This window comes from Protopterus annectens, chromosome 3.part1, assembly GCF_019279795.1.
Source record: "Protopterus annectens isolate FY-2018-M chromosome 3.part1, PAN1.0, whole genome shotgun sequence".
In the NCBI taxonomy this organism is placed as follows: domain Eukaryota; kingdom Metazoa; phylum Chordata; order Ceratodontiformes; family Protopteridae; genus Protopterus; species Protopterus annectens.
In genome coordinates, this window is record NC_056732.1 from 1,265,511,176 (window position 1) to 1,265,535,717 (window position 24,542).

The 24,542-nt window shown below is 40.0% G+C and overlaps 1 protein-coding gene across 1 annotated transcript in view; it reads left to right on the forward strand.

Annotated features, from left to right (window-relative positions):
- The window catches only part of LOC122797766 (protein brambleberry-like), a 439,351-nt gene that overhangs the window by 102,717 nt on the left and 312,092 nt on the right, over positions 1–24,542 (forward strand). Inside the window, exons 4-5 of the mRNA XM_044066288.1 lie at positions 17,609–17,794; positions 22,493–22,715. Coding sequence (XP_043922223.1) covers positions 17,609–17,794; positions 22,493–22,715 — 409 coding nt within the window. The remainder of the gene's footprint in view (positions 1–17,608; positions 17,795–22,492; positions 22,716–24,542) is intronic.

A 24,542-nucleotide genomic window follows, 5' to 3' on the forward strand; every position in this document is an offset into this window, starting at 1 on the left:
AAACACAAATGGCAACTGCTATTGGGAGCAGAGTCTGCACCTGGACTAAATGACTACTCATGCCTCAAATGTGCTTTAAAATGGTTACAATAATCATGTCTGTCATACTATGTCATTCTAACCCGTTCACAATATTGATGTACACTTTTTAATTTATATTTATTTGCATTCAGTCCGTTTCTTGGTATTTGCACTAAGTTTCCTACTTAATATATGGTTTTGTTTCAGGACAGCATTCTTACTTGACTAAACACACCTGCAGCTAAGTTTATACCTAAAGACAACATTGCTTTTTATACCCTAATTCTGATGGTGTCTCATGTTGCTAGTATACCTTTTTATCTTCATTCCTTGTGTTCAGTTTTGACATCTTGCACTTCTCCAGTGCTCGAACTTCATTTATGTGTCATAGTATTTCATAAATTGTACTTTTCCTACGTTTCATTGTGTAGATACATAATTATTTCTTCTTTTCCAATGTGTCAATTTAAATTACCTTTTTTATACCTATTTTGTAAGTGTGTTCCAATGTGCCATATTTAATGGCTCTATCTAGGACTACTTTTTCTTCTTGGTTTCTAGTAAGGATTTATTTTTTAACAAACCGGTTTTACATGCTGCTAATAAAGAAAGTTCACAGTGTCTTGTTACACACAGAAGGATACACCTACTGTTTGACACTATTAACCCTGTTGGTTTATTACTGCCACCAGCCTCATAGGCTGATTGTTAAATCTTTTGTTTTAGTTTTTGTATTTAAACCAGTTTTTAAGTCTTCTTATGTTTTTCTGAAGAAGTCTTTACACATTAAAAGATGAAAGCGCGCTCAAATATCCTTGTTTGGGGTGTTATTTCTTCGTTCTCAAGAACTGTTTTTTAAGTTTTTGTTTTTTTTAGCTTTTACTGAATAGAAGTAAATGAGTAATATATATGTATAGGTGTATAATGTGTGTGTGTATATGTATGTATAGGTATATATGTATAGATGTGTGTGTGTGTGTGTGTGTGTGTATATGTATATATATATATGTATATGTGTATACACACACATACATACCGACATCTACATATATAAATACATTTCCCCTCCTGTTGACTGACTGTGCTGGATGAAATGTTTGAGAAAACAGATTTATTTACATCTGAAATGGTTTTGTGGTAAATCACGTTGGCTATTATGTGCAGGGTCCTGGGTTTGAGACTTGCAAGGGCTGCTTATTTTGTTGCTGGGCAGAACAGGGACTGATGGAGACTATGATTAAGGCACTTTAAAGCAGTTGTAAGCGGGTTTGCACGGACATATGCAATGCTTATGTGAGCTTAGCTTTGATTATGCCTGCTTACGGCCACTTAAACCTGCGCTAATTTCAAATGAAGAAAAGAAAAAAAGGGAAATAGGAAAGTGGTGAAATTGGGGCAAGCAGGGGGACAAACAAGAGGAGAAATAAGTAGGGATGTGCAGGACAGGTGTAGGAAAGGACCATATCTTTGGCAGCAACAGCTGCTTTCAGTGTGGGCAATTTAAAATTTGCAGCCTCACACCCTACAGGGAGGTGTGTGGGCATCATACAGTATGGATGATTGGTAGGGTTAGATTGTGAGATGGGTACATGTCTCTGGGCGAAATGCAGAGTTATGTATGGGATGTGATTTTTTTTTTTTTTTTTTGTGGGACAGATGCCCCCCTTTTTTTAAGTTGAGAGTGGGATGTTAAGGAAGAATTATTTTAAGTATGGTGAGGGATGTTTGGTAGAGATTGCATTTGCAGACCGACAAGACAGCAGACTGGTGGTGTATGACACAGTGGGTAAACACCTTGACAAGGAGGGAGGGTGGTTAGGAATCTAAGGATCATGAGCCCCCCAGATGGTAGTAGTGGCACTGATGTCCCCACCCAATGTCAGTCACCACTACTCCTTCACAGCCCTGAAGGTGGCTCTGCTGTGGTTGGGCTGGAGGGGCCACCTGCCCCTCTAGCTGTGACAGCCTGCCTTCCACCTGGCACAGGTGATAATCCAGCTCCATCTACAGAACACTGTGCACCATGCCACAGAGCTCGTCCTGGGTGACAACATCCTCACTGTGCCCACTTGCAGGGGGGGCAATACCCACCCCCTGCAATGGTTCCACCAGAGGGTGGTGCAGGACCAGCTGATGATGGAGGTATGGATTGGGTCCCACACATGCTGGGACCCGGTGCCTCGGCCAGGTGGGGTGGGGAGAGGTGGAGCCGCTGGGATCTGCCTTCCCATATGTGCTATGGTGTGGAAATTAACTATGAATATTGGTTAGTCATGCACAACACATTACAACATTAGTCAAAACAGCATGCATGGATATTCCCATTTACCCAAAACAGTGCAATTAGAACAGTGCCGTAGCAAATAGAACCCATGCATATATGGAATGGCATTCAGGGTTTCAACAACATGCCAGTTAGTGGTATGTCAGGCAGGCAAGAAGATGATTATTCAACAAGAAATATTAGTATGCACACAGTTTAAACAATGATAAACCAAATGGAACAAAGGTCCCAACAATAAAGATTTGTTTAGGAACATACCCATGTTGGTTTCAGTGTGATGGTTGGATCAGTTGAGTGGTGGGGGAAGGGAACAGATGCAATTGAAAACTGCTATCAAGTATATTTCTCAGTACACTACTATTCACTATTCTACATTCTGACCACACTTGCATTCTGCCTGGGCCATGGGGCTGCTACAGCACATCAACAGCTGTAGATATCAACAGAGCAATTTTACCCTTATTTTAGTTATACACGCTAGACCTGTTTCTATACCAATTTCTTTACCTGTGGGACTGTGTCGCTGAACTGTGTGCACATTGCATTGATTTTTCTACACATATATCAGATTCACATATTGGTTGCAGGCTCTGGGTTGTTTGTGCCTTTCACATACATCTACTGTGACATTCTCTGTGTGCAAGTTTCTTAGCAACTGGGGAAACTATCCATGACAGCATGACACTTGAGGGACTTGTCTGGGCCAGACTGCAGTGTGTGGATGTTAGCTTGCATTTATTTGTAGGACTGGGGCTGATCAACACAGCAGTTGTACACCTTTCATAGTTATGCACATCATACTAGTATTTCTCTTCAGGTTTCTTTACCTGTGTACCCTGTATGGAAAATGTACGTGTTGCAGTGCATTATTTTTTCTATTCAGATTACAGTTTACAATTGTAGAACCAGACCGAGATGTTAGTTGGTTGTCCCTGGTTTCGAACTGTGCTGTGTGTGCAAAATTGAACTACAGGCTTAGTCCTTATCAAACTGAGCTACTGGGGAGGTGTGTGTTGCTTGTGGCATTTCTATCTAGTACATATTTTTGTGCACAGTACTTTTATTATGACATGTTGCATTATTTGTTCCCCATTTTCAGTACAAATTATGTGTACACAACAGACATTGGTGTCACTGTTTGTGAAACGTGCACATTAGCTGGATTGCACATTTGACTGTTTTACAACTACATACTACAATTTAGATTCCTTAATACACAGTGTAGGTTTTAAGTCTGCACCTTTTAGCCTTCTACATTCTTCAGTACATTCACAAGTACATATGGCTGAAATTGAAAGGTTAACACAGGACAATGCTGGCAGACAAACAAGTAAAACACATTCTGATGGGAATATGTACTGCTGCTTTTTTCCAGTTATTTGACATACCCATTCTAAAGTATGCAGACAAGCAGTGCTAACTCAGTTCACATCAGCTAATGCATTCTGCAGGACATGCACATTTCTATTTATCAGGTACACGTGAGATGACGGGCACCAGTGTTTAAGATCACCTTTTATTAGTTTTGACATACATATCTGTGTAAGACTCAGAAATCCACAGTTACTATTTCTTCCTGATCTGTGCAGAGGAATGCTTTTCATTTCTGTTGCCCTGGCATGGCACTTTCTTTGCAGGTTCATTCAGACACACTCGTACATATTCTAATATTCCTCTCCTGCATATTGTACCTTGTTTGCTACTGATACCTGTATTGCACAGCAGCTGGGAATACTCCATTGTAACAGTGGCAGCCTGACGCAGGCATTTATTCCTGACTTTTTTACAGCACAATTATATATACAGGCAGTACTACCATTACTATAGTTTTGATTTCTTACTGCTAATAGTAGGGGATATTTTTACTCGCCATACTGCCAATGCACCAGGGCCAGTAGCTGGGCATGAGCCTCCACATTCTGGTACCTCTCCTCACCAGCTGTATGGGGAGACATTACACATTTAATCACACCTGCACAGTCACAAGCTGAACTTTTTCCATACTTTGAGATACATAAGACTGCATACTTAGACAGGTGGGACATCCTGTGCTTGGGCTTCTTGGATCCACTGGTCCAAGAGTGCACCCCTCTTCCACTTCAAGTCATTATGGTGGTTATGTACCTGCTCACCAGTCTGGGGTATGCCAGTGGCACTGGTGAGATCATGTGCAAGCTGGTCCCAGGCCTCCACTTTGTACTGTGAGCCCTGGTACTGGTCCTACAGCAGCCTGCTGTCATGGCTTTTAACCAAGAGCCCAACCATGACCCTGGACTCCTGGATGCCCCAGTGTTGTGCTTGGAAGCGCATACCTTCACCCATGCCAGACATTTTGGTCCTGTTGTGTGCAATCCTAAATGGTTATGGCTATATTCCCACCTTTACGGTTTAAATAGGGCAATTTTTCTGCACTTTCTTGATTGGCCAGTTTTAATTTGCTGCACTATGCTTAGCTCTGCGTGAATCCACATTGCAATGCTTACACCAGCAAAGCAGAGCTGACAAGCAGGTAAGCAATGTTTACACTAGCAAAGCATTGCTTAAATCTAATTTTTCATTAAATTTATAACTTACTTTTTACATTTATATTTTACATATTTCCACCCCTATTGTGCTATATGTGAGCCATATGATTGACATCTATCATTCAAATTCCTTAAAAGTTTATTAAATAATTTGGCAAAGGGGGGATTTAAACCAAGGATGTTCTACATGCTAAACCATGCCAGTACTATGATGCTACAGCAACTTGATGTTTTCTATCACAGTAGTGCTTTTCTATCATTTTCAGGATTTCAGCCAGGCTAAGCATAGTGGCGCGCCACGCAAACAAGCTGCACAGCGCTTAAACTTCGGATTTATTTCATAAAAAAAAATTGCATTTTTTTTATTTTGTATTCCTTTCCTCTTGCCCTACTGCTCCCATGCATGTAGGGCAAGAGTGCATACATTTGGGGGTTGCAGTTGAAGGCTGCTGCCTTTCAGGTGTTTGTGTTTATTTTTTTTTCAGTGTCCGTGGACATTGAAATGTTAGCTATTTACATTTTAGTGTCTGCAGACACTCGTTTACTATATAATATTAGAGCCAGGCTCTAATATTATATAGATTGACGCTCATCTGTGTCAGAAAGTGCCGCATGGCACTTTCAAAAGTGAAGGGGGCGTGTTTTCAGGTGCAGGCACTGCTGACACATGCCCCCTGCGCTCGCTCCTGGTTGTGTTGGTTTAGATAGCAGCGAGTCTTCATGCATATGCAAGGCATGCTATCCTAAATGGACATTAACAACTCCGAGCAAGAATAGCCTTATTCTTGCACTGAGCTTCGTGAATCCAGGGGTAAATGTCAAAGGTTTTAAGGCACAAAACTTTAATTTATATTGCAGAAGAATACCATTTGGACTTGAATTATTGAACTCCAATTCACTACTTGATTTTGTGTTGTGCACATTTATGCTCATTTTTATTAAATGCAATTTTACATTTTATTCATTGCGGTGATGTCTGTTGTATATATGTGAGTTGATTAATTTGTCACATCTGAGAAGGCTGTTAACATGGGTGCTTAAAGATTATTTGGATCATCTTGAGTTTGGGGGTCTGTACTGAAGTTTAATGTGATGGTCAAAACAAATGTTACTGTTTTGTCAAATCCATGACATCTTGTAAATGTCCTCCATAGTAATCTGATTAAGAATCCAGTTTCTTTTGTCTTGCAAAATATCACCATAAACTAAAGGTTCATTGGAACCCTTTATGCAATGCATCTCCAAGTCAAAAATAAAAAAATAAAGCCAAACTGGCAGATTCCAGTTGCCCAGCTTAGGTTACTGAGGAGATAGCTCTGATATGAAAGCTGGACAAAAAAGAAATGACCTGCGAAAGATGAATTAAGGATTGCTACACTGAATATAGGATCACTGACTTAGATATAAGTTTGAAGTGTATGATATTATTGTAAGGAAACTGGACATCTGTGTATGCAGGGAACAAGATAGAAGGGCAGTGCATCAAAGCCACTTGGACTGGAATCCAGAGTCTACTATTCTGGGAGAGGGAAGACTAGCAATGGTGTGGGAAATGAGTGTCTTTTGAAAACCATGAGAGTTGTCATCAGTTAATGACAGACTCAAGGCAATTGGACTCCAGTGTAAATATTGGGCAATATTCAAAATCTCCCTATGCCCCACAGCACAGTTGTGATGGTGAGGAAGACTGGATTCAGGTAGCGGTTACAGAACCTGTTAAAGCAGGAGAATATAAATTGATGTTGAAAACAATGGACCTAAATGCTCATACTTGGGCCAACAGAATAGAATTCCTGGGTCCATATCAATGAGGGAAGATGAATAAAGGAGAGGCCATGCTAGACTTCTGGGTCTCAAGTGACTTGATGGTATCCAGCAAATGGTTCACAAAGAGATGGTTACAAGGTCGCATACAAGAGTGAGCAACATGCAAGATGCAAAGTCATCTCCAGTGTAACTGTTCTCACTTCATAAACCACTGGTTCATAGGTATGGTACTAGGCTAACAACCACAAGGGCCTTTTTAAACCTAGCCATGCATCACAAATGTCTGACGAGTTCTGGTACTCTTTCTAAGTTTAAACAGGGGCTTAGGAGATTTACAAGCAGGGGCCTGGGAGATGAAACATTTACAAGCAGGGGCTCTGGAGATGAAACATTTACAGCTCTCCTGTGTCCTTTAGAGAGACAAGTGCCAAGCCAGGGATGAAATTCTTGTTCCCATTCAATTGTTCAAGTTGCACTTGAATTGGGTTAGGGAGGAACTCTGCTTCACATGGGTGGGGAGCCTGTACCAGAGATGGGGAAGTCTCTGGGATACATGCCTCTCTCTCTCTAGTAGGTCCTTTTTATATCACAGGCAAGGTTTAAGTCTTTAGAATGGGTAATTCCAGTGCTGTTTGTATTTTCTGATAATGCAGGAGGCCCATCAGAGTGGGGTCAGACAGTGGTGCATGTATGCCAAGCATAGATCTCCCCTCAACAGCGTGTTGGAGACAGAATACAGGGATACATATGTGTAACCATAATCGGCTGCATGCAGTGGCCAGGGAAGGCTCTAAGGTCAACAGACTAGGCTGAAGACCTATAATCTGATGTGAAAGTACAGGAGTTCAAGGAAACACTAGCACCTCAAGAGGAATAAGTGAAAGAAGAATGTCAGTCTCTCAAAGTAGCATCTGTGGGGACTGTAGAACAGGTATGCATCCAAGACTGGCATGGTAATAAGGTACAAAAGGAAAGCTGGTGGTGCAGTTCAGAAGTACAGGAAGATACCAAAAGGGATGAGTACAGGAAAAAGTGGGAGATAGAAAAGGGCAAAGCAGGCTAAGAAATATTAGTTAGCTAGCAGCAGTTACAATAGCAAAGAACAAGGAATTTGATGCATTTTACCAGCTTTTGGAATATAACTTGGCAAATGAGACACACACTGAAAAGCAAAGACAGAAGGCTACAGAAGATGGTCATCAGACACAGTTAAGAAGAGATTCTATCAATAATCTGCTCACCAGTCCAAGTCCATAGGACATCAAAGGCAGAAAGAAGTCTACTTTCAGCAGCTTCTGATTGAAGAAATCTGCACAGAAGCTGCACTTTCTCATACCCAGCCTATAATGAAAGATGAATCACCACCCACCCTAGAACAGCTTAGAACAGAGCAAAGGAAAATGGACTCCTGCAGCAGGCTCTGGTAAGGTCACAGCAGATATGACTGAGATGTTGGTCGAGTCAGGGGGAAATTACTCCAGAGGGTACTCTGTGGTATGGAAAGATTGAAACATCCCAGGTGAACTAGTAATAGGCATTTTACTGTTGGTGTACATAAACTGTGGACAGTACAGAGGTATCAAACTCCTGTCACACTGCATGAAGGTGTTTGGGAGGGTGACTGAATCTGCAAAGTAGTAGAAAGTAAGATGGATGAGCAGTTCAGATTTGGGTCAGGATACAATACAACTGAGCTGATGTTTGCAGCGTGACAGATGGCAGAGAAGGAGCTGGAGATGAAAGCATCTAATTGGATATTCCTAGAGTTTAGAAAAAACCAAGGTAGCGAGACAGCTGTTTTGGGTAGTCCAGCAATATTGGTAAAATGCATGCAAGCCATGTAAGAGGACCCAATGATGCAAGTGCAAACCGTGTTCTCAAAGGGGTTAATGTGGGAGTGGGGTATGCATCCGGGGTTCAGCTTTGAGCCCATTGTTCATACTGGTGATGGGGTACATTATCACATGACTTGGAAGGGACAGATCAACAAACTTGCTTTATGCAAAGTTTGCAAACAATATGGTATTATAAGCCGGTTCTGAAAAGGAACTTCAGCAAATGGTAGGGTAATGGAATACAAAACTGAAGATACATGGGGTGAAACAAAATTGCCATGGCAGGATGTGGGGAAATCAGAAGAAACTAAAACTGAGATAGGGGAAAAGGGAGAACAGGATAACTATTTCAAGTATGTGTGAGGGGTGGTTGAGGAGGAAGGAAGTCTGAGAAGATCAAAGCTAAGAATCAGAGGGGCTGTAGCTATTGACATGATGTCAGGAGTAGTGTGTGACAAATGCCAAAGAAGCTGAAAAGTAAGGTGTGCAAAGCAGTGGTTTGACCAGTACTTCAGTATAACTGAAACAGGGCTGTGAAAACAAAGCTGCTGAAGCCAGAAGTGACCCAACATGAAATGCCTGAGATGTGTTTGACGTTGCAAAATGGGACAGATAAAACAGCATCGAAGCCGAAGCCAAGGCAGCTTCAGTTGCAGAGGAAATCAGAGAACAGATTGAGGCATGTGCAGGGAAGTGGAAGATGATTTGAGAGACATGAAAAAGGCAAAAGTAAACTGGATGTCCAGCAAAAAGATAGATGGATTGTATTAGAAGACCTGCAACAGTCAGGCATGACTGTCAAAGAAGTTAGGAAAGTAGCATTGATTTGAGAGGTGGGGACAGCTGATGCCACACCCTCGCCCCATGTAGAAAAAATGTGAAAAGGGGTTGATTCAGACTGGCAACTTTCATTCATCCAATACCATGGAGAACTGCACACTTGAATCTACAGCTCATAGTAATTAATTTTTGTTTGCAATCATTTCCTTCATTACACTATTAAAACTGGAAGCACTGACCAGAGCTTGCCTCTGAGGTGATGGGGACAGTCCATGAAGTTAGTGTCTCACGTGAACCTTGGAGGTATAACAAGTGAATATATTTCATGCTGGTAAAGATATTACAATCTGAATAAGCTCCGTGCTAGTAAAATATGTTGTCTTCTTATTGCTTGCCTTCTATTACTTGTATAGCTCATACCAATACCTTTCTAACACTAATGTAATGCATATATTTGTTTATACATACAGAGCTTGTGGTAGTTTAACTTGTTTTATACTACCCAAAAGTTCTTGTACTCCTACAGCATTATCCAAGCTACTAAGGATTTATTTGTGAGGTGAAATGACAGTCCCATGACCATTAATGTAGTTTTGACTCTTGGGCATAAGACGTGAATGTGTTTTGCACTGGTATGTTAAGGGGTTCATTTCATACCTCTCAACCTTTAGCACAAGAAATCTGGACAAAGCTAAAAATAATTGGGGACAGATTTTAAATGTTGCTCTTGTAAATTTAGTAAATTGCTAGAATAAAAGGCTTTGTGTTGGCATGCATTTTCTGAAAGCTATGCAGTCTGAAAGTCAAGTGTCTAGCAATATTTAATGACTTCATTTCTGGATAATTTGCCCGAAAACTACATATTTTGAGGAACAGAGCAAAATATGAGACAAAATCTGGAAAGCTGAGAGGTCTGCTTCACTTTGAGTATGGCTTTGATCTTGAAGTCAGTAAAAGAACAGTGACCATTTTTACAATGTGAATATTTACCATTATTACAATATTGGCCGTACATTTACATATACAAGTTATACATTTGAAGTGGCTATTACTCCAATGTTGAACAAACTTTCTTGACCATACTATCTAAAAGCAGTATTTTAGTTAGTATAACAAAATTGACCCTTGTTAATCCCCATGTCCTTAATACTACATTGCTTGTTATAAGCAGCTACCATATGTACCCACATGGTATACATGTTGTGTACATTTTCTTGCTTCCATTATTTGAACATTAAATACGAACATAACTAGTGCAATATTCAGCACTAAGAAAAGCATATCTGACACTAGCATTCAAGTTTTATCATTTGTCAGTTTTAAAAGTTTTATTTATAGATTTACCAGTTTCTTAACTGTCTGAGAGCAAAGTTTAGTTTTTGTGTAATAAGTGATGTCCAGTTTTCTTGAATGTATTTGCTCTTCAAGGAGATGTAGTTCCACAGTATCCATATTTGGAATTGTATTTAGATAATGTATTGCTTCCTGCAATGGACTGAAGTTTTACCCTATTTGAAAGGGTTAATTTAAGTCTTACTGGATGTAAAATGTAAGGTTTTGATGTTTTTATGTATTTCGATGACTAGCCAGCATAGTTATTCTGTTGTCTTTGTGGCAAAATCACTGTCGAATTTCCTTGTTTTAACTGCAGACTATACTATTAAGATATAAAATGCATTTTATAATTGATCTTCATGATGAGTTAGGTTTATTTTACTTATTTTATATTTTACCCGCTTGTTTACTGGGTAAGCCCACTGGACACAAGTGTCCCTTTTAAGGGGTGACTACAGAGCAGAGTTTAGTTAAGTGACTTGCTGAGAGAGATGCACTAGGTACATGAGGGTGGGAAGGATCAAACCATGTACTCTTGGCAAAGAAAGCAGCTCGTTAACAATTCTGTCTACTAATGGCAGGCAAGATGCACATTGTGGGTTTGTTGAGTGAGTTGTTGAAAACTTTTGAGCACATTTTATACCGTGAAATGCATTTCTTTGTAGACTGTGTCCTTAGTAGTTAAGCAGAATCTTCTGTTTCTCAGGTAGTCTAAATTATTATATCCTACTTCTGGATGTATTTTCCAGGTCTTGCATTTTATTTGTTAGCTAAGTATTTTGTTTGAAAATTTACTGTCTGTCTTGTTTCTTTTAATCTTTTGTGTCCCTAGGATAATTTTAGGTCTTTATGGGATTACTAAATTGATGGACAAGATATTCTGCTATACATTTGATTTGTAGAGCTGTTTTGTATGAAGTTAATTCTGCCTTGAAATTGATCAGTTTTAACGCAAGGGCCTGTAGTTTATAGAACTACCTGTAAGATTTTTCTAATGTGGGTTGAGTTTGCTGACTTTTTCTTTTTTTATGCATACATTCTGAAAATTGTTAAATTTCCATGCACCAATTAGTCTTCGGGTTCTAGGAAAATTCATTTTATTTTCCTCTACTTTGAAATGGATACAATTCACAGACCTTCCAAGTTACATATGTTGTGTAGTAAAATGTTAACTATTCTGTTCAATTTTTTTGTAGTATTACTTCACAGAAGCTGCTAAATTGCAATCATCTTGGAATGGGACTCTCTTGCTTGCTCTTGGTTAACAAAAGCTTAGACCCCCCCCCCCAAAAAAAAAAAACAAAAAAAACTTTGGTAGGATCAAATGGCTAAGTTATGTTTTGCTGCAGTTGAAAAATCGCATTTACCTGAAATTGTCCCCACAGCTCTAGCAGTCCTCAGTTATGCCACTCCACGCAACCCCTTTTAATGCCCCTCACTATATATAGCATCTCCGCTCCCATAACAGCTTCCAAACTTCCTTACAGCTTCAGAAAGTATTATCATAACCCCCACCCAGCAACCTATTAGGATGATCTATACTTTCCCTATGCAACACACTGTTCTCCCCTTACCTACATGTCGACCTTCTCTCTACCTGCATCTCTACCTCTCTTCCACTACTGCTAATGTAATTTGGGTTAGAAACTGGCATATTTTTCTTTTTTGAGCCTGTAGCAACATAAAAGTTAGGAATAAAAGTTTGACCATGACTACCATTTACAAACTTGCAAAATAAAAAACTTGCACTGCTTGACAGTCATGTGAATATAATCCCCATTCACCTCCAGATTTCATTAGTGACCACTCAAAATACTCTCCAGCAGCTTTCTCAAGTAATCTAAGCATTCATTAACCTCAGTTATCTAAATGACCAACTTTTTTTTCAAATTGCTTACCCTGATGGCAGTAGCTAAAATTTAAATTGGTATGTACCAAGTTGGGAAGGCACTAATGTGCTGCAACAGTCTTTACTCCCTCATGCATGCTAGACACCCTAAAGACAAGATTACAACATAAACTATAATCGCAATAACATATCCTCTGCCCTCTTCTTGGATCTCTCCAAGGCATTTGATATGGTGGATAGTCAGTTACTAATCCACACCCTGAAAACTTTCTGCCTAGATACTACAGTCATTCAATGGCTCCAATCTTATCTGAATGATAGACAGCAGGCTGTCCTTTGGCAAAACAAACTTTCTAAACTCCTATCCAACCCACTCTGTGTACCCCAGGGATCCATACTAGGGCCTCTTCTATTCTCTATCTTCATTAATGACCTCTATTCTGCTATCCCTAAAGTCAGCTGTGTCCAATATGCTGATGACTCCACCCTGATTTGCTCAGCCACATCTCCAAATGAAATGTGGTCAGCTACACAAACCACCTTTAACAGCTGAAAACTGGCTTTCTGGTCATTGTCTAATCCTAAATCTCAAAATAAAACAAGCTGTTGCTTTTCTCCCCTACACACAGGTTGAATTCACTTTTACCATTAAATCCAACAATGGCACAATAATCACCACAGACTACTCTACAAAACTGTAAGGTGTTATTGTTGATACTAATCTTAAATTCGACTTGCATGTTAATCAATCCATTAAAGACCATCAATAATAAAACTAGGCTCACTTTACAGGATAAAAGCCTTCTTAACCTCTCCTGCGAGATGTGCCATAGCTCACTCACCTACTTTCAACTCTTCTGTATGAATCCCCGATACTCTCCAATCTAAACAAATCTGTCCTTAATAAACTCTCTATCTTCTATAACCATATTGCCAGATTTGCCACTGGCTTGCCTTATAGGGGACTCATCATTGTACTCACCTAAACCAACTTGGGTGGCTAGAATTGCCCAGCTTGATCCAGTACAACCTCATGATTATTGCCCATAAAATCCTTTACAATCCAGATAACACTCCTGCTCTAAAATATATTATCACCCCCTATCACAATCCTTGACCTCTTTGATCCTCTAATAAATTACTAGTCCAGACTATCAAAACTAACAAATCCACCGGTGACTCTCTTTTCGTTAACTCTGTAGGCAGATCATGGAACCAGCCAAAATTACTTTGCTCAACTTCCCGAGTCAACTCAAGACTAGACTTGAACATTTGACACTAAACTGAATATGTCAATTGCAGCAAACCTAACTAACTCTTCCTGACAATGAAACAAAAACAGCAGTAGTTTAGCTTACCCTGTAGTACTATCCTGGCCTTAACTTGGTTTAACTGTAACTCTAAATGTGTTTAGGTATGTAGCCACTGTATATATATATATATATATATATATATATAGTGCATCTGTAACTTTTACCATATGAGCTAATAATATTTTCTATCGGACGTGTGTTACTTAATGTTGACCTACTCTCAGGATTCTCTTTAACCATGAAACATTCTATAAGTTGCCTATGTATGTAACCTCTGTAAATATTGTATCTTAAACTTAACTGCTTGCTTAGATGTGTAAACTATTGTAATTACTGTATTTTATAATCTAATTGCTGACCTTGGAGCTTTTTTCCCTGAGCCTCCGCTGAAAATGGACATGTATCCAGTCGGACTGTCCCGGTCAAATGTAAAATAAAACAAATAGACACAACTGCACCTTCTCGGTAAAATAGCTGCAGCATTTCCATTTCTTCTTGCATGCAAACTCCACAAAACCTCAGACGCCGTTGTATACTACAAGATATCTAAAGTTAAAGGAGCAAGTATAACTGTCTAACATTCCTTAAACTGTACTACCTAAAGCAAATGGCTGATTGAGCCACTCTAATATCCCCTCTCAGGGGGTAAACAAATAATGTGACATCCTCTGGATTACCAGCATGGATACTTAGTATAGAGGAAACACACATATAAACAGGACCAGCTGTTTTAACCCCAGCAATAGTAAAAAGCTTATTCCTTAAAGTGATGTATAGCAAGGTACACATAGGCATAAGTGCTTCAGTCACCTGCAGTAGGTGAGTGCCCATCTCTGTATGACCCGGACCATCTTGGCTTATTAATAGTATCTTGGTTAAGTTGTCTGTCTTGCTGTTGTGTTAAAAGGTTCTCTTTGCACTGCCTTATGAGACAGATATTTTCTTGCATCTCCATTAAATGACAAATCTACCACCAATTGCTAGCACTATGTACATCAAAATAAAGCTACAACAGCATAATGGCACAGAGGCAAAGCATATATCTGTTACCTGTAACCTGTGTTTAGAATCTGACTCTGGCTGCTGGTAGGGCTGGCTGTGAGAAGTGATAGGGTGAAATGGCCAGTGACCTGTTCTCTTATGCTGATTGAAGGCTGGAGGGTTGTTTCTGTATCCTTCTGGAGAAGGCCAGTAGACTAGCACCCTATCAGAACTGATGGGGAGGGGCAATGACATCCTGACATTACTGCACTAGCCATTCCCTCTCCCAGGGGTTTTGATCCACCCGCATTCATGAAGTCTTCCCTGCACTGCAAATGCAGTCCCAATTAAGCATCTCGCTCCTAAGGGCAAATGCAAGGTATGCTGCAAGTTCTTTAAGAGACTTTCCTGAGGTTTCTGGTAAGGAATGATGACCTAGGACTGGGCACAAAAGGAAATTGAGGATCCCAGCAAGTGGATGCAGGGAGGAGGAGGAATTAAAAACACCCTTTCACTCCATCAGTGTCCTACAGTTTATCAGGTCCCAACATGTGCTATTCCAGTGACACTTGTATTTAATTTCAAATGCTGGTGTCTTCATTCTTCAGCAGCTCATAAGAGTCCTGCAGACTCATTATCTCTCATGCTTCATATTGCATCTGGTAGTACCTTCATCTTATGTCATCTATCCTTGCATGAAGTGGCACTGGCAAGGCATCTTTTCAGTGCTTTTCCACAAATGTTCTCTGTGCTACGATTTACAGGAGCAGTGCTCCTCCACCAGTTCTCTGGACATCCTTGCTGGGCCCTTGGCCAACACACATGCCGGGCCACCTTGATATGGAGCATAGTTTAGTTGAACAGCACTGTTTTTTTTTTTTTTTTTTTTTTAACAGACCCTGGGCTAGCAGTAATGGGATGTTGGTGTAAATATTGTTGACTTTTATGGATTGTACTTGTGCATTACCCATCAGTGAAAGCAGTTGTAGAAATACAAGGCTACATCCAGGTATTTGGAAAAATACAGCCATTTTACAATTTCCATAGTACAGCTAGATTGCTCAGCCCCTTCCTAGTACATATTCCACATAGCTGCAAATGTCTAGTCTGTTTTGATACAGTAGCTGAAATGTCTTCATCCACTAACTTTAAAGCCAGCAGTCTACAACCTCTTTGCTGCTTGTTTAACCATGCATTCTGTGGTTTTATAACCATGGCATTTCACAATGAAATTCCATGTTTTACCATAGTTTGTATTTAACTCGCCACTTGTAAGCACTCTATTCATAAACTTGTGCTACTGCTAGTAAAATTGCAGCTAATCCTGGATAACTGCAATTGACCCTTCCACACCTTCCTTTAAGGTAAGTAGTTACCAGTGCAGGAGATGATCTCAATTGTACTGCAGTAAAAGTGTTCACAAAACCTCTTGGCTTGTTTAGCTTGCTTTCTTGCTACTATAACTTGACATCCAAGTCACTCGGATTAATAGAGAATATACACCCCCTTTGTTTAATTTTGCATGGATATCTCCTGCCTCCATGGCTCCATATCTACAGTCAGTGAGTCAAGTTTTCCAATAATCTAAGTTTCTTTTCCATCCTGTTTTGGGACAACTTTCAGCCAGCACAGGTACATAGCCCACCTCATCATGAAATTGCATGTTTTACTATAGTTCTGCGACATGTAGACGTTCCTTTTCCCATACAAAAGTTTCCTTATTCCTAATGCCTTGATCGGAGATAAGGATTCAGTCTGCTGTTGCTGTTCAGGTGCCATAGCAATCCCCTTTTTGCAGTGTGATCCAAATGTTGTCCCTAGTCTGCCCAGATATTTAACTGGGTGGATCCAAATCTCCCATCTGAGTGAGAAATGGAGACCAATGTGGCTTTGTTTTGTGCATGTATGACAGCACTCACTGAAGTGAACTTTGTTTGGAGAATCCTGCATGGATAATGGGTTTATACAAATTCATAAATTTCATAGTTTTCAGTGTTGAAACGTTTAGCCAGTGATGGGACCTTTCAGTGTGCATTTCTTGCATGTACCAACACTGTGCATTCTAACCATGAAAACACCAATATGTCAGAAATTTGATGCGAGTCTTTTTAGCCTATAGTTAAGGTGTATCCATTTTGTTTCACCTTTGAATATATGCAGTGGCCTTGCCAAGTCTTCCTATGCTTAAAGTTGATCATAACACTGTTGCAAGCATTTTGTCTCTTGTCTCTAACACTTGCATTATTTAATTCATTAGCACTTTTTGTACCAAAAGGGAATGTTTACACTTTCATACTCTGAGTTCAAATGCCCTGTGTATTGCTGTTATACTTTTAAAAGCATGTTCAGTGCTCAGGCTTATAATGCAAGAATACACCCATGATTTTACTGCTAGTTTTTATTTCACTGCAATGTGGTTGAAACAGATGAGCAGTTGACTACTCTGTATTTGAATGTTGTAGTTGGAATGGGTGAGCATATTTTTAAAATGCAATGAAGTGGTTTGAGGACCCTGGTTTATTACTAGTTGCAATGCAGATTCAAGAGACCCATCATGCACGATGAGCCATATATTTCCTGATTTGTAGTAATGATGCCACAGTGTGTTCAGATCAGCCACATAGTCATTATTTCATAATAAGATGACACTTGCGGATTGCGCTATTGTTTAATACCATTTCCTCAGAAAGCTCTCCCTCTTGTTCTGAGAATCCAGGAATGATGTACAATGGCATGTTGTGCATTATCCAAATATACAACTGTGTATTTTGTGAATTACTCAGATATAAACTAATTTGCAAGCAGTTACTGTTTGTGGCTAACATCTGCAACTTGCAGTTTGTGATTGACATCTGCAACTTAACACCATCTTTTAAGAAATACTGATTCACAATTTTTGACCCCTTTTATTCCCTAAGACTTTAGGGGAATGCACTGCTGATATGGACCCAGATACCTGGAATGCTTATCACATTGTCAGCAACAGAGCGCGATCTGTATGCTATGCCACACGACAGCTGCACTTCAAGCGCCAGACAGAGCACACAGTCAATGCATTGGTCACCACAGCCTCCAGTCAGTTGGAGGCCATGAAAGTGCTTAAGGTAAACTAGTTGCATTTTAATACACTGTATTTTAATTGCGTAGGGGCATGTGCTATCAGGCATTTTACTCTGGGGGTATAAATGAGAAAATGGAGTTTTACTGTTGGGTTTGTAAGCATATGTTAGATGTAAAGGGTCTTTTTATAGGTTCATAAGCAAGTACTAGACTAGCTGCCCTTGTGGACCATTTTAAGCCTAGACAATTTCCCTTGGTGAGAATCAAACCCTGTCTCTCGTCTGTGAGGTAAGCATCTTAACCATTGACAAAACCCATATATTATGCAATAATAGCATAATACAGGATCCTTTAATAACAGAGAAGCACTGAAAAGAAGATGGATGTTACAAGAGAAAATGCTCAGATCAGCAAATTTAAAGGTAAAATCAAACTAAACTGGCAATGGCAAGAACCTTGAGTTTAATCCCAAAGCCGCAAGTGCATTTAAGTCTAAAGAATATTAACATGGAGGTATTAAGTAAGCTTGTTTCCAAGTTATGTACAAAGACGCATAGCAAAACATAACCTGTCAGCTTCACTGGTTGTAAGGTTTTTGCCATTGTATGATGTAGGTGTCTTAGGTTTTGATGATCATTTTCATTGTTGAATAAACTGGTTGGGGGAAGATGAGTGTTGTAGCAGGTTGTCTGCAGGGTTACAGTTTATGTGGGAAGGAGAAGTGCATGGGGAGGCAGAATAATGCAACACCCACGTGTAGTTACCTACGGGTTTGCATGCAAAGCATTTACAAGCTGTTATGCAAGTGTTCATAACATGCCAGACCTCACCTGGGGTTCCAGTAAGTGCCTTTGCATTGCCTTGTGTAGTAAAAGATTGAATATACTTTTGTTGCATTTCAGTTCTGCTATCACTACAGCATGATGCTCACTGCCAGATCATGGTCAGATGTGGTCCTAGGCAGAGTAATGGGCTAGGGTCCTACTCCCTGCAGCCATTCTGGTGTCCTATTACTTGTCTGTCTCAGCAATTACAATAAGCACTGTTCAAAACTGTCAGCGGACATACTTGTACTGTTTTTTTTAATGAAGATAGAGCTGTACATTTAATTTAAAATTTTTCAGTTTATTCTTTGACCTAGTTAGGTCCCATTAGGCTAGTAGCCTCTTTTCAGGGGAGACCCTTGATAGTATTTATACTGCTATAGAAAATTGGTATCGGGAACTTTCCCTATGTTCTGATACCTCAAGTGGCTCTCAGTACCTCCCGCCAGTGCAGACAGATGGGGCCTCTGTTTAATATCCCATACAAAGGATGACCCTAAGGAAAGCAGCCACTCCCCTTTTATTGCACTTCAGGGTCAGCAGACCATCCACATGGTGTGGGCGTAGAACCCACAGCTTTCTGCAAAAAGGTGAGTATGCTCCCTGCTGTGCTACTATTACTGCTTTAAAATTTTTTATAGCACAGGTACTAAGGCCATTTGCTAAAGAAAACAGTTGCACATTGAAAACATGAGCAACAGTAAACTTTTCTTCCCCTGAAGTGCACCCTGCTGGTGGCAGATTAAGGGGTACCTTGGTCCCTCTCCATTTCCAGATCATGGGCCCCCTGCATACATTTTTAGGACTATGTATAAATGCATGTGTTTGATTCACCATCCTGGTTTCACATATTTTTGTTAAATACAACAGCATTTATTAGAATGTATTTTAAATTTGTAGTTTTGAACATTTTTTCCACTAAGCAATGAAACCAAACATATCGACCAATAAACGACAAAGTACCCACATAAGAACATTTAACCAGCTCCAGTGTCTTAAGTGTAACCAAAGGGTCTGGTAAATGGTGAAGAGGATTAAGGCTCTTGTCTCTTGAAGCAAAGGTACAGGGTTTGAGCCTGAGCAAGTTAACTAAACTGCTCTCTCTAACTAGGGCATTACACTTACACATACATACGCACATTCCCTCCTGAGCTGATACCCATCTACTTAAAGTGCTCCACTCCACTACTTTATCTGAAAAATTCTGAAATCAAATCTCACAAGCTGCTCTGTGTGCATCTTCCCATTTATATTAGCTATGAAATCCTAAAGCATTAAGACACATGCACGCAGCCCCACCACAACACCGAGTGAGTAAAAAAACTTTTACTTCAGTGTTGACATCCCCCCCCCAAGCCAGTGGACTTTAAACCGCTGTCTTGTCTCCTAGTGCTGGGTCCAGCCCTGGCCCTGATGGTGCTCAGAACAGGGAATTGTTTAGGGGAAATTCAGGGACGAATTATAGTATTGGAAATACAAATACTCATCCTGGATAAATTGTGGCAGAAATTATGTTTATCTCAGTATTTGGCCATTATCTGTAGTACCATTTGGGATGCCCCACCACTGGCACAGTAATCAAGGAGCCTCATACCCCATAACTTGACCTAGCCAAGGCTTTTGATACAGTCCCCTTGTCAAATATGGTAGAAATGCTGAATAAACCCCTACAGCACTCAGTGGATTGGCAACTGGATTGCAGATAGGATACAGGAGATTAAAATAGGGGAATTGTCCTCCACAGAGACTAGTTACCAGTGGAGTTCCCCCAAGGTTTGGTTCTTGGACCACTCCTATTTGGCATCTACTTCTCTAGAGTAAAAACCAATGCCAAAGGGCTCTGGCTGTTTGTCTGCAGATGGCTGCAAGTTAGGATCAGTCATTGACTCTCCAAATGACTTGCCCATCCTGCAGGAAGAGTTGCTCCAAACAAATCACTATTGCATGAATAATGGAATGAAACTAGATACCAAAAAAAGCATTATTGTTTCTTTGGGGAAGTCCTCTACCCTGGAGAACTATCACATTGACAACGTACCCCTGAGAGTTGACCAAGTTGTTCAGGATATGGGAAGTTGTGTGGATGGTGACTAACCTTCAACCAACATGTGTCCACTGTTGTACGAAAATCTTACTATATTATACAGCTAAAGAAATTGTGTGTAGCACAAGAGAAATCACTGTCCCCCTTACAAAGCTCTGATTAGGCCAATCACAATATAATGCCCTCTTTGGCATGTATCTGTCTGAACACATGCAACAACTGGCATGCCCACAGGGATGTTACTAAAAGGATACAAGGCCCTAAACAATGTGAACATGGGCCACCTCAAAGGCATGACACTATGCTTGGTATCCTACAGACTGCCAAGAGGTGACCTGTGTCTGGCATACAAGATATCCTCTGACTCTGTACCAATGGTCCTACTGCACATCAGCAAGTCAAATGGCACCAAAAATACTTGGTTCAGGGATCTAAACCTCTTCTGCAACATTAACAGAACAGTTTGGAGGGACAATTATCTCACAGGGACCTCACTGCTCTGGAACAGACTCCCCATCCCTGTCCATATTAAATTACAGCTTAGATCTACGGATGGGCAAGAGAGAATTTCTCAGTACTGCACCTTGCACTACTAATGGACAGAGACTGCTCCTAAATGCTTTATCCTACACATGGGTTCCCTCAAATTCTCTATGGTTTGATTTCAGTTATCCTCATATGGGGTAATATATAATTATCAACCATGGGATGGCCAAGGCCAATCTACCATCAAATGGGATAGGTAAACTCAAAGGAAATGGCTAGGCTTAAAATGGCCTGAAAGGGAAGCTAGCCTAGTACTTGCCTATGAACCTATGCAGTATTTTACATGATGTATAATTTCAGTTGTCTGGCAATTTTTTAGACTATTGGCTTTTCAACAGGTGCAGGTCTGATGAATACTGTAGACGTTGCCTCTTCTGTAAGCTGTGGGCTAAGACCCATCCTTGTCATGAAGGTTATTAAATGTCAGTGCTACATGCACATTGACCTAAGCAGTGCATGCATCATTTAGCAAAATCATTGGCATTGCATAAATGCGCTGGACCACACATTTGTGCAGAATGTATGTACACTGAAAGAGTGCTAATCTTTGATTGGGTTTACTTGTATGAGTGGGCAGAGACGTGATCAGTGTTCTAAATTTTCTTCCTTTGACAGCTGTCTAACCAAAGAATGCTGCTGAGCCTTGATTCTGACATTTCTGGATGCCTTTCTCATGGCTAGAGTTTTTACTACCCTTGGGCAATGTAAATAAAAGTACTTGTTAGTCTCCTGTTTTATAAACTTAATTCAGGCGTTTGCTTTGCTGATGTGATGGTGTCCGTAAAGACTTGGGTTATGAACATCTTGCAAAAAGATAAATGTAGCTTTCTAGATAATTCTGTGTAATTTAGTATTGCATAACTATGTTCTGCAACAAAGTGTAATAATTTACACCTGTTTTAATGGTTTACAACTGTGCCACTTTTCAGTACAAACGTATAGCTTTAAGAAGGCCGCCTCCTCCTTTGCTACAGTTGCTAATCAGGTCTAGATTAATCCAACTCCATATTTCCGTTTATTACCTTAAGAAGCATGACAGCATCATACAATGTGCTGCATACATAAACGGCTTTTGAAAGCTGTAAAATATTTTAGAGGAAGCATAAATTTGTAAATTGGATTAATGTCTACTCCAAATTTGTACGTCTACTGTTGAACTGTGACTGACCCTGACATTTCCACTTTTCTCATTAATCTAAACATTGGTTCAGATCTGTACTAACCATCCATGGAAAGGTGTGTATTGTTGCAGAGTTAAGAGTTCTGTGCTGCTGTTAGAGATTTTGACCACCCTTGTCAGACTCTTACAGTACCTTTATGCTGTGTAGGCTGGACAGGAAGAGCTGAAGGAGCTGACTGCTGCTTCCCTTGAGAAGGTGGTGAATAGTCAGAATGAACTGGTATTGCAGCAGGAAAAGCTGCAGAGTGGCCATGAGCAACTGGATTCTTCAATCAATGACAGCCTGGAGAAACTGGCCAGTGAAAAAGCTTTGATTGCTTCTGGACACAAACAGGTGGCTGATCTCATTGAGGGTATTACCCATAAAATGGGTAAGTAACACTGGGAGTTTTTTTTTCCCTGCACAGACTAAATGTACTTGGCAAAGCAGTTTCTGAAGATTTTCTGCGACTCTTGACGATCTATGGTATGTTGTTACTAACCATTACTTTTATGTACACATTATCATGCCTTTGGTATACAGATTATAGCCAGATGTTCCTAAACCAGAGCAGTCCCAACTAGCATTTTATGCATGTGCACAGTTCTTAAAGTTAGATGGTACCAGCAACCTGTATCATTTGGTTGGACTACATCTTAAATTGATCCAAGAAGTTTAATACATTTGTCCTGGGATGGATGTATTTTAAAGTTCTGCACATATTGGGACTTTACTGTATTTCTGTTTACTAGCCACTTTGCTTAGTGGCCTCCAAATTATCTATGCAATGTACAAATAGTAAGCATTAAATTTCTCTAAGGTGTGTCTTTTGTGAATGTAACTTTATAGGCTGACTATCCGATATGATATGGCTGTAATTTAATGTACTGGGGGTTATCAAAGATGATAAAAATCCTACATCTTCTAAACTTTATGTATTAGGAAGCCATACATATGTCCTCCCACTGTTTCTTTGTGAATTGCTTTTCTAATTTCTCTTCCCAGTCTTTTCTGACTTCCCTGTTTGATTTCCATACTTACTGTGCAATACCTTTTATATAACCTAATTAACCCTTTTAACAGCATCTTCTGATCTGTATTTAACTAAAAACTCAGTTGGTGCAGGACTTTCACTTGGGATTCCCCAAACCTCGTTTTCTTTGCCTATGCTGTCTTCCTTATCGGGGACTGATATCAATCTCCAGCCTGCAGTCCAAATGTCTTGTTTGCCTCCTTCCAGTCTATTACTGTCCCCCTCTAATTATTTGCTCCAATACCTTGCTTCTTTTGCCATCTTCCTCCATTAAATTCTACCTCCCTGTTGCCCATTCTGTACCCATAATTACAGCCATCCTTATTAGGCTCTCATTTCACCATTACCATGTTGACTTAGTTTCTGGTATACTTTATGAATATAATATTACTGTGCGACTATTATTCTCCTTAAGGATTTGCATCCAAAATCCTACTTTTTCCTTATTTCTTGAATTCCCGCCCTGCTTTATCATCATTCCCATTCTTTTTGAATTTTAGCTTTTTGCTTGTGTAATCCTAAGTCTCCTAGTAATGTTGGAAGGATCATCTTATCCCACTATACTCTTGCCATCTTCCTTCCCAGATAAAATCCTTCAGCTCCTTATCAATTGCTATCCACAACTTCTCCACTGTTTATTAAATATCTGCCAGACCTGTGTATAAAACTAAAGAGACTGAAATCATTTTACTGCCTGTATCTTGCTATCCATACCCATAAGCAAAAGCTTCCAATTTCTCAGTTTTTGTTTTATTTTCTGCTTAGTCTCTTCCCACACATTAACAGTTGGGTTAATTTTAACCATTACTCCTAAATATCCCCATAAATGGGTAGTGCTGAATCAATTTGTGTGCGAGTACATAGTTTACAGCCATAACCTTTCTTTTATCTGCATTAATTTTATATCCCGAAAAAAAAACCTGGAACTGTCCCAGAAATGCTTCCATTGCCATACTCCTAAAATTCCAGCTTACTCTGTCATTGCTAATTCCAGCTTACTCTGTCATTGCTTTCTCTGCATCAAGACTCACCAACAACATGGGTTCATAGTTGTTTACCAGGCTACCTACCACAAGGGCCTTTTTAAGCCTAACCATACATCCCAAATGACAAGTTCTGATGCTCTTGAAGTGTAAACAGGGGCCTATGAGATTAAACCATTTACAGGTTGCCAAACCGGGGATG